General features: G+C 41.3%; 2 protein-coding genes across 4 annotated transcripts; both read left to right on the forward strand.

Annotated features, from left to right (window-relative positions):
• The first annotated feature begins 74 nt into the window (after nucleotides 1-74).
• On the forward strand, nucleotides 75-6,314 carry LOC108613820 (CTD nuclear envelope phosphatase 1 homolog). Its single transcript, XM_018007555.2, has 2 exons — nucleotides 75-3,703; nucleotides 3,762-6,314. The coding sequence occupies exons 1-2, from the start codon at nucleotides 3,672-3,674 to the stop codon at nucleotides 4,606-4,608; spliced, it is 879 nt and encodes a 292-aa protein (XP_017863044.1). The 5' UTR covers nucleotides 75-3,671; the 3' UTR covers nucleotides 4,609-6,314.
• A 3,725-nt stretch (nucleotides 6,315-10,039) lies between these two features.
• LOC108613819 (putative protein phosphatase 2C T23F11.1) lies at nucleotides 10,040-13,063 on the forward strand. Of its 3 annotated transcripts, none has more exons than XM_089468885.1 (4): nucleotides 10,040-10,178; nucleotides 10,987-11,318; nucleotides 11,867-12,197; nucleotides 12,272-13,063. In XM_089468885.1, the coding sequence occupies exons 2-4, from the start codon at nucleotides 11,034-11,036 to the stop codon at nucleotides 12,640-12,642; spliced, it is 987 nt and encodes a 328-aa protein (XP_089325011.1). In that variant the 5' UTR covers nucleotides 10,040-10,178; nucleotides 10,987-11,033; the 3' UTR covers nucleotides 12,643-13,063. The 3 variants fall into 3 exon arrangements, with proteins under 3 accessions (XP_089325011.1, XP_017863043.1, XP_089325012.1); XM_018007554.2 differs by lacking the exon at nucleotides 10,040-10,178 and adding an exon at nucleotides 10,207-10,481; XM_089468886.1 differs by lacking the exon at nucleotides 10,040-10,178 and adding an exon at nucleotides 10,597-10,751.
• The last annotated feature ends 338 nt before the right edge of the window (nucleotides 13,064-13,401 follow it).

Below are 13,401 nucleotides of genomic sequence, written 5' to 3' on the forward strand. Positions count from 1 at the left end.
GTACACATATACGTACATACAACATATGTAAATGGTTGCACAGAAACAAATTTATATGCATATGTGTATGAATGTTTGTTTGTATCAGTTGTCGTTCATGTTTTATTTTTGCTTTAGATCGAATGCAGTGAACTCAACAACGACTTTGCGCTTGTTTCTTTCAAAATAAATATAATATACATAGGTACGTACATATGTATGTACATTATTTAAAACATGAATGTCATGCTTGCCCGAAGACGAGATATGCTGTAAAAAATTTTATCTAGTTTTAATTTTAAAAATTTAATAAAGTTTTCTATCTTCTTGCATTCAATTACTTAGCTTTATTACATTTACTTTTACTGTAACTGCAGAGTATATAAAAATAATAAATAGTAAAAAAGTGGCTTTGATAAAATCAAAAGAAATTATTTTCGCTGAGTTCAACCTGTGTAGAATAAGCAACTCAATGAAGCAGAGTCTACAACAAAGTCTCCCGTGGTCGTCGATCTTCATCTACTTTTCCATCTGTTGTTGACGCTTTTAATTGGGGCGTAAATTGCTGTAAATGAAAAAGAAACAAAACCAAAAACCAACCAAATTGCAGTCGAAAAGCACCGAACATCAAATTTGGATGAAGAGCTTGCATTGAGTTCATTGGCACCAAATGTATAGCTCCATGTAGAATTTATTTATCACTTGAAATATTTTGCTAACAAATTGCAGTCAATGACATTACTCGCCATACAAATGCATACACACACAGGCGCAAGTTTGGCAACGGATGTGCTGCGCCTGTATGCGTGGGCAGGAGTTGGAGCAGCGGCAGAGTGGAAAAGAGCAAGAGGAGAGAAACACACAGAGAGTGAGCTGAGAGAGAGAAAGAGCGGACAACAGGTCACGCAAGCGTGCTAAAGTTTATTCATCTCGCCCAAAATGCGCAGCAGTTTACAAAAAATCGACGGCAAGTCTGAATTTTTGAGGCGAAATCAATGGATTGAATGATGATGAGGAAGGAGCGAGACGGGGCGATATGTGCAAAGAGAAGTTTGCGCCGAAGCTCCTGCTCAGACACACTTGTGCAAAGAACAGACAACAACAACAACAACAGCAACAAAAAGCTGCATGTGTGGGTAGCGCAAAATCAGGAGGAGAAGGAAGGCAGGAGAACAGCCGACAACAGCAACAACAAAATTGTTTAATTATAAATTGTAGAAAAGCAAAATAGTCAAGCGAAATGAGTGAGCGGGCGAGCGAGATAGATAGCGAGGTGAGTGCGAGATGAAGATACGTTTTTGTTGAAGGACACACACGGTCTTTAAAAGTGAGTAATGCACTAGAGGTTATTGACTCCGTCTCCGTCTCATGTTGTTGTTGTTGCCGGTTTTTTCGCTTGTTTTTTGCACTGCCCGCTGCCCACATATACATATGTACATGCAAGTGTGTGCGTGTGTGTTTGTAGAATCTTTTGTTATGCGTCTTTTCATTTTTTGGCGTTGTCGTTGCTCGATAGCTGCCTCCTCTCTTCGCTCGCTCTTTCCTGCTCCCTCGCCCTCTCCCTCTTTCTCTACCTCATGCTCGCTCGTTCATTCTTTCTCTCTGTTTGTGTGTGTGAAGTCAAAGTGATTAAACTTTATGCGCAATTTATTTTGCATTCACAATCAGTACAACAACAATAACAACAACAATTTATTGTTTAATTTTGACTTAACAAATAATTGCTGTAACAGGTTCGAGTTAGCAGCACGTATACGTAATTTTATGAGTCCAAATAGCTCAGCATGCCATTTGCCTTTGACATTTTGACAAAATAAAGAGGATGCACAGATTAGGCTAAGATCTTTAAGTATATTGTGCTTATCGTAGATCTTATTGCCTATTAAACTCTATCTCATGTAGTGCGCTAGCTTCTGCCCTGAAAGCTCTGTTAACTGTTTTGCCTTATTCTGTCTGTTCTTTGCTCATCTCATCTTTAACCAAAGTTGGTTGTTATCTTGGACTGCAATTTAGTATTTTAATGAAAGTTTAAGCAGCCTTCGTTCATTAGGCTTAAATTTGCTTTCTAATCTACATATCTCTATCCCTCCTTCGGTAAGCTTTTCTTTGATCTGCCTAACCTCACACTGCACTAATCTTAATCTATTTTTCGTTATTTCATATCTTAAGCTGCTTAAGCATTAAAATTCACGCGACTGCAAGATGACACAACATTTAGGAATTTGACTGGCTTTCCGGTTTGGGCGTGTTGCATGCTGCAACTGTGGCGCGTCGCACGCGGCAGCAACATGTGTCCAGATGCGGGTGTTAAAAACAGTTGCGGCGAAAAGGATGCCAGAGCTCTGTGGTTGCAATTGCGGTTAAAGTTGACAAGCAGCAGACGCCACACACAGCAAATTTGCAACAGTCGCCATGCAGATGTGTGTATGTATGTTTGTATATACATATATGTGTGTGTGTGTGCATGTCTGAATGCTTGCGTGTGTGTGTCTCCGAACAGATGCGCACAATATGGTGCATTAATTTTAGCTCCTGCCGGACGACACAAACCAGGGACCCAGTTGCAGTTGTTGCTGCAGTTGTCAGTGTTGCTGCTGCTGCTGCTGTCGCTGCTGCTGTTGTTGTCGTTGTTAATCGTCTTGACAGGCAGCCGCTTCAGCTTCGTGCGTGCCACTCCAAGGCCAGCGCAATATTTTACACTGCAAACGTCGCCTCGATCGTCAGTCGGCGACTTCCGTCAGCGTCTCCTCCACCATTCGCATCAGGTCGGCTGTGGCTGCTGTGGCTGCTGTTGCTGCTGTTGCTGTTGCTGCCTCCACCACAACCTCCCTCACACTACTGCCAGCACCTCCTTAGCCACTACCACCTCCACCCACTCTACTGCCAGTGCGTCATATAGCGATCACTGGGCGCATGGAGCGGGCGGCGCGGAACGTGAAACGTGGAACTTTGAACGGGAATGGCAATGGGAACGTACATATTTTAGCTGGCGCTGCATTTTCATGGCTGGCGTCTCAGTTTTCGCCTTGGCGAATGTGTGCTCAAAGAATACCCTCGGTGCATTTGTAAGTGGGTATATTAGTGGCTCAATATACGGCGTAAAAATAGATAAATTTCGATACATGCAGTACTTTATGGCAGTGGGATTTATGTGGTATTGTTTTAATGTATAGAAAGAAGCAGAATTTTCCTTGTTGCATACGGCGCTTCTTTAAATGACATTGTAAAGTACAGGGTATCTTCTATTCGTTCGCTCACGATCGCTTTTTATGGCCCTGTGTTTTATCAACGCCAATACTCCCGCCCACGCCCGCGACACCAAGTGGAATCAGGCAAGCTGCTCAGATATCGAGTCATTTCATTATAATTATGGATTTGATCGATTTACCCTGATTCATGCGAGCTCCAGACTTAGCAATACTTTCTATCGATTCGACAGACAGATACAAATAAAATACGACGGGGAGTATTAAGTAACGGTACATAAATATGAAGTGTCAATTACTGGAGTAGACTAAGCACATAGAAACCTAGAGAAAGTTCCATTTCGCTCTAGAGTTTAGAATAGAGCGGTAGTATAGAAAAAAAAAGAAAAGGCTGTCAGGAAAATTCCCTGGACTGTGAAACACAAGTCAAGAATTCTAAATGTATTTTACATAGAATTCTATAGATATAATAAAGTATTCTGAAAAATGGATATCCAAGCTAATTTCTTTGTCACGCAGTGAGTAACTTAGCGAGTTCTATCAAATTTCCATCTCATGCTTGCCTTTATTCGACAGCTATTATTTCTTGGGCACCCTGGGCTTTATTTTAACGGGAATAGTTTTGACGGTGCCCACGATACGTGACAAGTTTCGTAAGCAATATACGAAATTTCGCGCGAAATCGATGAACTATACCCCCATAACATATATGCAGGATGATAGGCTAACGGCAGTATCGAAAAAGCGCTTGCTCATGGTGCGTCGCAAAACTTTAGTTTTAGATATGGACGAGACACTGATATCGTCTGTGATACTGTATCGGATGAAATCGTTGCTAGAAGCAGGACCCGAAGACAATCGGCGTTACAAGGCGAAGTCAAAAATCGTACACTCAATGCCATATGATTACAGCTTCTATATACCCATGTCGGAGGCCAGCGTCTATGTCTATAAGCGACCCTACGTCGATCTGTTTTTGGATCGGGTCTCCAAGTGGTATAATCTGGTAGTCTTCACCGCTGCCTCGGAGGCTTATGCCTCTCAAGTGCTGGACTTTCTAGATGCTGGTCGAAATATACTGAAGCGTCGAATGTTTCGACAGCATTGCATCGAGATCTGCGGGATTCGGGCGAAGTTTGTGTCGCTGGCCCGTAGTGATCTGGCCAGTGTGCTGCTTCTCGACGATTGCCCAATGGAGAACAGCTTCAATATTGGCAATTCGGTGAACATTAAGAGCTATCGCATCGGTTCGCAGGACAATGAATTGCTCTGCATGCTGCCTTTTCTGGATGCCCTGCGATTCACTCGCGATGTTCGCTCTGTCCTGGGTCGCACCACTCGCTTCGATTGCCTCGCCACTTGCTTGGAATCGCATATCTACGAAGCTGAGGAAGATGAAGACGATATACATAATTCATTCTAATCAGGTTAGAGGGCTATTGATTGGTCGCTAATCTTTTGCTTTATTTCTTAACAACTTGAAATTCCTAAGAGCATTCGATATTTTGTAGTCCTAGATAGGTATAGATCTCTTCTTTATCGATATAGTTATATAGTCCATATAGTTCCGACATCATATCTACTCTTTGCCTTCTCTATGATCTATTGTATATCCATTAATATATTTGTATTTAGTTACAATAACTTCTTTTCATTCTCTGTTTTCTTCTGTCTTTGCCTTGACTCCCTTTAGTTCATATCCGAATCTTAGTCATTCGTTGATTTCTTTTCGCAAGGCCTCGATTATTAGTCACTTTACAAGTGAATCACTAGCGACATCGACAACGACAGCGACAGCGACTTTGCCTTGGGCCAGGTTGCTGCCCTGTAAGCCGGCTATATTAATCTGGCTCGATTCATGAACTCGAGCAGCAGTGCGATGTGGTTGAATGAATGTGCACGACCAAAAGATAATCTGAATCAATGAGATTTAGGGAATGTAAATGGGCAATTGTGATCTAAATGTAGTTTTATGCCAAGAAGAATCGATACATATAAAGATAAGTCCTAGAGAGATTTGAATCTGCTCCATTGTCCAATTTGAGCGATAATTATCGATTAGTCACTCTTTATAAGCAAGGAAGTCGTACGAGCAGCACGTATGAAAATCAATTGTAGACGATCCCAACTCCTCCCTGGCTAATGTAGAGCACCTCCATACCATGCGCTATAGTTATACAGGGTATACAAATAGGCAAATCGATTACTGTCGCTGTCGGGTGAATGTGGAATCATTTAACGCTTTATATATATTTCATATATTGAATTTGGCTGGTAAGATGTTCCTTTGTTAAGCTTCTTGACCAGGCAGTCAGGGCGCGGCAATTAAGTCACCATCAGCAACAGCCCCAACAGCAGCCACACAGCAAGCGGCACCATCAACACCAACAACAACAACAGCAAGTGGAGGGGTGCGCGAATTTCCAGCGAAGATCATTATTGTCTCGCCGCGGATGCTGGCGGCATCCAAAAAAAAAAAAAAAAAAAAAAAAAAAAAAAAAAAATGAAGCAAGCAAACAAGTTAATGAACCAGCAGCAAACGTCGCGGATCCTTGAACTCGAGTCGAGTCGAGTCGTCCAACTAGTTTGGCTTTGGCTTTTGGAACCAGAACCAAATCTGTGGCATGAATTCTCTGGAAATGAACGAAATTTCATTTCGAAAACAACAGAAAAAAATGAGTTCAACAGCATTCCGGTCTGGTCTGCTGCTCCTTCTGTCTGGAGGTGGATCGACTGCAACGGCAACTGCGCAGCTTAACTTTCCATTATCCTTGAGGCTGGAGTCATTGCCCCCGTCTCGCATTACACAATTGCAGAAGAGTAGTGGGAGGGGCGGGCTTAGGGCGGCATCTCGAATTCGCCGCTCGAGTTACACAGAAGCAGGAGAACTCCAGTGGCCTACTTCCACTTGAATGGGAATTAATGGAATTAATGAAACAAAGGCTAGCCAGGCAGCCAGGCAGTCAGCGGGCAACCCCATCTCGAAGCTATTGCGATCCTGTGACCAGGCCAAAGACAAAGAAACTCATTTTGTCGCATGCAAAAATTAATACAAAACAAATTCGAATGAGAGCTGACGGCTCACACACATGCATGCGTGTGTGTGTAGAATTTTATTTTTATAACTGACCTCGAACTTTTGTGCAATGTGATTGAACTGCTGCGATATCTGCATGTGTGCTTATGAGAGTGTGTCTGTGTGTGTGTGTGTATGTATGTTGCAACTGCGCTCCCGCTCCCTGCTGCTACTCTCTACACTCTTCCTCTCCACTCTTCCTGCTCTGAGAGCATTTGCATGCAGACTGCATACGCGAGTTGGTCGGAAAGTGGCAGCGATAATGTCGCCGCTTGAGCTTGAGCTTGAGCTTGGGATAGGAATCGGAATCGAAATCGGGATCTGGATGCGATGTGACCGTTGACAAACAATATGGAAATTCAGAGAGGAGGGGGAATCGCAAATCGCAAATGGCAAATGGCAAATGATGGCTGATGGCTAGCGAGTGCATTGCCATAGCGCGAGAGGAACGAGGAGGGGAGGGGGAATTGCAGTCGACAACAACGTTAAATGCATAATAAATGTGCGTTTCAAGAGGCCTGCGAATATAACATGCGTGCTGCGACTCGGTTGCACTTTCAATGAGCTAAAACAAAAAGAAAAAAAAAAACAAGAACTATATATATTAAAATGCAGTAAGAGGCGATAAGAACATTGGCGCAAGAGAGTTTGGAGAGGGAGCAGGCGGAAAGTCCACTGCATGGCGATGACAAGAGAGAGTCAGAGTGTGAGTGAATGATAGGGATGGGATTATTTTTGGGGAAGGGTTATAGAGCCAGCTATAAATGCGGGTAGCCCACTGCGTTCCGATGCGATAGTGCCCTCGGCCACGCCCACTTCAAAACAACACAAACAAATTTCATTGACTATTGTAATGCACTCAACGGTTGCTGCTGCTGCTGCTGCTTCTGTGCTGACGTCGATAAAACGCCATTCAATTGAAGCACTGAAAGAGAAACAGTAAGAGAGAAAGCAGACGGTACAGTTCTTTATCAGGAATACATTCACTGCTCGCCGCTCGCTGGTCGCTGTCTCCGCTGCTGTGCAAATATTTAATTTAGTTTTTGTTTTGCTTCATTTTTTAACAAGAAATAAAAAAGCAGAGAAGAAAGACAGCAAAACAAACAAGCATAGAGTAAGAAGAAAAAAACAGTGGCGGGTAGATCAAGCAATGGGGTTAACTTATGGACCCCTTGTCAAATCGACATGTACGCCCCTGACCAACAGCAAGCACGAAATTGCTTAGCTGACGTCATTTGTCCTTGAATTCGTTTGCCGCAAAGCAGAATTCGCAAAATTCAATGCACTTGGCAGACCCAAAAAAAAGAGCCCGAAAAACACAAAATAAAACAAAGCAAACCAAAGCGAAGCTGAGATAAGAGCATTGAGAGAGTGAAAGCGACTGAGCTTAGTGCCCACCGTATATGTATGTATGTTTGAGCACTGACCAGAGAACACATAGACTAGACATGTAGAACAAACTTTTTCAACACCGAAAAAATGCGCTGAACGGACCGGACAACTTCGTATTTGGTCGGCTCGGTCTTCTGAGGCTCAAGCAGTGAAAATAAGGCAAGACAAAATCAGTGTGCTGCGACTGCTGCCACGAAATGCACGCATTACAAAATGAAGCACGGCTATGCGCTCTTTTTCCCTTACTCACTCTCTCCCTCTCTTTATGCTCTCTCTCTCTCTATATGGTCTCTCAAATAGCAGCAGCGCACAGAAATTGAATATTGTTCGCGACGATCCCAGCTCTTTCCTTTTGAGTGAAGGGTATACCGAAATCATAAAAGCGTTTGTCACGCTCATGCAAGCAACATGTAAGCGTTTCGATGGTTATTCGTGGCAAGGGTATGAAAGCGTTGATACGCATAAACAATATTATTTCGCGACGGGCAAGTACACACACACTTGTAGTCCCTTGCTACATATATGAGCATTTGTGAACTGCGTTCGTTACTCTTGCTGCTTGTAGCAATTTTAAAGCCCAGCATTTGCATTTGGTCGGTCTTACGGACTGTCATAACCACTTTAAACAGATGTACTATGTATGAACATACATACATATGTACATAAGTACATTTATATATTATTATTGCTAATCATGTTTATAAATGTGTTTATATCCGTAAATAATTATACATAATTAAAATTATTTTATACACATTTTTAACCGAAAAAATTATCGTAAAACACTACTAACTTTATTAAATGCTTTGCAATATATGAAATACACATGTCATATTATACTCAAGCTTTACTCATTATTGTCAAAAATTTCTAATTAAGTCATAATGGCCCATTTGATAGTCACCCTACGATTCAAATCATACAAAATTTACAAACTACTAAATCCAGAGACAATTAGCTTGCCATCCCATACAAGCATACACATACACAAATGTATGTATGTATGCACTTCACAAGGCAGACCAACGGTAAATTTTGGGCTGATGATAGACGAAAATACTGAGAAAGAATTGAGTTTCGCGACGCACGCACACAAAAGCACATACACGTAGCAAGGATGTAAGTGTGTGTGTGCATGCTCGTCACGAAAATGTATTCTTTCTGTGCACAACAGCCTGTGCAAATTGTGAGCACATGCATACATACATTTGTGTATGTGTATGCTTGTATGGGATGGCAAGCTAATTGTCTCTGGATTTAGTAGTTTGTAAATTTTGTATGATTTGAATCGTAGGGTGACTATCAAATGGGCCATTATGACTTAATTAGAAATTTTTGACAATAATGAGTAAAGCTTGAGTATAATATGACATGTGTATTTCATATATTGCAAAGCATTTAATAAAGTTAGTAGTGTTTTACGATAATTTTTTCGGTTAAAAATGTGTATAAAATAATTTTAATTATGTATAATTATTTACGGATATAAACACATTTATAAACATGATTAGCAATAATAATATATAAATGTACTTATGTACATATGTATGTATGTTCATACATAGTACATCTGTTTAAAGTGGTTATGACAGTCCGTAAGACCGACCAAATGCAAATGCTGGGCTTTAAAATTGCTACAAGCAGCAAGAGTAACGAACGCAGTTCACAAATGCTCATATATGTAGCAAGGGACTACAAGTGTGTGTGTACTTGCCCGTCGCGAAATAATATTGTTTATGCGTATCAACGCTTTCATACCCTTGCCACGAATAACCATCGAAACGCTTACATGTTGCTTGCATGAGCGTGACAAACGCTTTTATGATTTCGGTATACCCTTCACTCAAAAGGAAAGAGCTGGGATCGTCGCGAACAATATTCAATTTCTGTGCGCTGCTGCTATTTGAGAGACCATATAGAGAGAGAGAGAGCATAAAGAGAGGGAGAGAGTGAGTAAGGGAAAAAGAGCGCATAGCCGTGCTTCATTTTGTAATGCGTGCATTTCGTGGCAGCAGTCGCAGCACACTGATTTTGTCTTGCCTTATTTTCACTGCTTGAGCCTCAGAAGACCGAGCCGACCAAATACGAAGTTGTCCGGTCCGTTCAGCGCATTTTTTCGGTGTTGAAAAAGTTTGTTCTACATGTCTAGTCTATGTGTTCTCTGGTCAGTGGTTTGAGGCAATAATTCAACTGTACAAACTTTATGCATTAAGTGGAAATTAAATAAACAATTAAACAGATTATATGCTATAATGCATACTCACATATATACATATGCATGTATGTGTTAATTAAACCAAAATGTTTCTTTTCATTTAAATGCGAATTCAAATTGAAATTCATTTCAAACAAATTGTAGCCGTTAGCCTTTGAGCATAAAGCTGTTAAAAGCTGAAAGCTATGGAACTCACGCCTGCCTAGGCCCGCTTTCAAATATAGCATTTATTGTTATTGGTTTGGCATTTCACAAATGGATTTTATTTAGATTTTAAATTACAGAAAAATTTGCATTGTAGAAGTAGTAGGTAAGCAGCGAGTTTCAATTAAAAGCTTTGATAAATTACTATCGATAGTGGATACGATATTTGGCGTGTTGCAATTGCTTATTTATCGAAAATGAGCACAAGAACTATAACAACTCGCGATTGTTGAAACATTTTGTTAAAGCAATAATTTAAGCAAAAATTGCAACTGCAACAAACGTAGATCACGTGCCGCTGACGCATTTAGCAGTCTCAAAGGAGTTCAACGCGAGCACTCAAGCGGTTGCCATATTAATGTATTTGCACAAATTAAACGGCCAGCTAAAGTTGTTAATGTTTTGCCAGGTGAGCTTAACAACCACTTCTTGTGTGCGTATGCGTAAGTGCTATATTGATAGTGTTACACAGGCATTGTTCTAAACTCTCCTCCGTCTATATTTAAATTGTCAAGTGTGAGCTAGATACGGAAGAGAAGTGCATTCATGCATTGCCACACGTTTATTAATACAGCTCGCTGGCGGAGAGGAAGAGAGAGAGTAGAGACAACTTTGAGGAGTTTTCTTATCAGCCGTTTATCAGTTGTTACTGCTGGCCTTGGGAGTTTGCCCTTTGCCCGTATGAACTCCAAACAAATGACACATAAAATATCGATATCGATATACTACATACATACATACATAACATATAAAAAGAGTATATATGTATATAAAGTATATGTATGCAGCTGCTTTTGTAATCTTTACGTTTGTTTGCTGCGGTCTTATGCGGGTCGTATCATTAAATTTGATATGCTAATCTCCCTGTTTATCTACTTATATACTTATACACTCTGTTTAATTTGCTGTCACAGATAATCAACGCAAATTGATAAGAAGCCACAATTAAAGTCAAGAGAAGATGGGCCAAACACTGTCCGAACCGGTGACCGCCAAGGAATCATCCTACTGCCAGAATCAAAAGTATCGCGTTGGCAGTAGCTGTATGCAGGGATGGCGCATCAACATGGAGGATTCCCATACACATATACTGGCCCTGCCCGACGATCCCTCGGCAGCGTTCTTTGCCGTCTACGACGGCCATGGTGGGGCCACAGTCGCCCAGTATGCGGGCAAGCATTTACATAAATTCGTGCTGAAGCGGCCGGAGTATAATGAGAATGATATTGAAAAGGCACTAAAGCAGGTGAGTAACGCTATTTAAATAAATTATATAGAAAAAAAAAAACCAGTTACAACACAACAAAACAAATCAAATCTTAACTTCATATTTGCGCTCTCAACGAAATGTAAGCTTAATGAGATCGAGCTGGTGGCTCTCACTTTCGGGACTTCAAACTTGCGCTCTCTAAAGGGCGTAAGCCTAATGCCTAATGCGATAGAGCGACATGGATGTTCTCGCACTCAGTCTCGCTCCTCTCTTAACGGGAATTTTCACGTAATCTTTTTAGCTTTCTCTCAATTGTGCTTAGCGCACCCTTTATTCATATTTTCAAATTCGGCCTATTCTTTTTTGCGCAGGGTATTCAAACGTTTAGCATTTAGAAAATTACGTTTTACTCCATGCACACACACCTGCACATGTGTGTTTTGTCTAGCTAGTAAAAGGCAAACAAAAATGTGTTTTGCTATTGAGAAAGTTTATTGTAGCTGTTTCATCTATTTGTATAATTAGTGCGCAACGCATTTAACGATTGTTCCCCATGTGATTCATATACATCTCTGAACTTGCAGGGTTTCTTGGACATTGACTATGAGATGCTACACAATGAGTCATGGGGCGAGCAAATGGCTGGATCCACAGCTGTCGTTGTCCTGGTCAAAGATAATACGCTATATTGCGCAAATGCCGGCGATTCGCGTGCCATTGCCTGTGTCAACGGGCGGCTGGAGACGCTATCCGTAGATCACAAGCCAAACAATGAATCGGAATCGAAACGCATTATCGAAGGCGGCGGCTGGGTGCAATTCAATCGTGTTAATGGCAATCTTGCACTCTCCCGTGCATTGGGCGATTTTGTGTTTAAGCGAGCGAACAAAAAGCCGGAAGAACAAATAGTCACAGGTAGAGAAGCGGCACAACAAAGAGACAAAGAATCATTGCATTGTTAACACCTTGTCCATATTATTTAATTGCAGCTTATCCGGATGTGGAGACGCGACAGATTCAGCCAGACTGGGAATTCATTGTGCTGGCCTGCGATGGCATTTGGGATGTGATGACCAATGAGGATGTTTTGCAGTTCTGTCGAACGCGCATTGGCCAAGGCAAACAGCCGGAAGAGATCTGCGAAGAGCTAATGAATCACTGTCTTGCACCCGATTGCCAAATGGGCGGACTCGGCGGCGATAATATGACCGTTGTACTTGTTTGCCTGCTGCACGATAAGCCCTACAGCGATTTGGTTGCACGCTGCGGGAACAGCAATCGATCGGACCACGATGAAGATGCTGTCATCACGGATACTCCGGCGACTGCGGGGGAAGCAAGCGAGAAGGCGCAACTTTAGATGGTTGTCGCTGACGTTGCCGTTGGATTCAATAGTCAAGCAAACCTGCTGCTGGGCAGCATTATAATTGTAGAGCGCCTTACAAATGCCATTAAGGCGACCTTTTTTAGATTGTGTACTTAATGCGTCTGTTTCCCGGTTAAGTTAACGCTATATACTCGTACAATCCTTACCCAATTTGTTGTGTCCACCCATCAGCCCAACCTTTCCTCCAAACGCATTAAATTTGTTGTTAAAACCAAAGTGAAAGGGCCAATTGCAATTGATTTCTCTTACTTTGTTCGTGACGCCCGTGTATTATCCGTCTAGTATTTAACGTACCTATGTATACCCATATACCTTGGTCCTGTAAGATCACATTTGTTGGGTTTAGTCCTGTAAATGCGCAGCAAAATAAAACTGTGTGTTTTTTTTTTCTAAATATGAGATTTCTATTTAGTCAAATGAAGATTGATTCTGGTTTGTAGTCCTGGAGCTAAATGAATATAAATTGCTACTAGAAATCTTTTTGATTCCATACTTTGAATTTTTGAATCAATCAAATCAATATCGTAAAAGGGTTTACTTCAGTAAAAAAATAGAATTTCTTTAAATCAGACGACTTCTTTTGGCTTCCAAAGCTGATAACTGGCTAACACCCAAATGGATGGATCCAAACCCATTCTTGCCGTCTCTTTCAAAATTACTTAAATTTTAACACACCTATTACTTCATTTACCTAAGAACCAATTTAAATTCCAATAAGTACGTAACGTCTTA

This window comes from Drosophila arizonae, chromosome 4 (genome assembly GCF_054131065.1).
Source record: "Drosophila arizonae isolate 15081-1271.41 chromosome 4, UAZ_ARI_1.0, whole genome shotgun sequence".
NCBI classification, from domain to species: domain Eukaryota; kingdom Metazoa; phylum Arthropoda; class Insecta; order Diptera; family Drosophilidae; genus Drosophila; species Drosophila arizonae.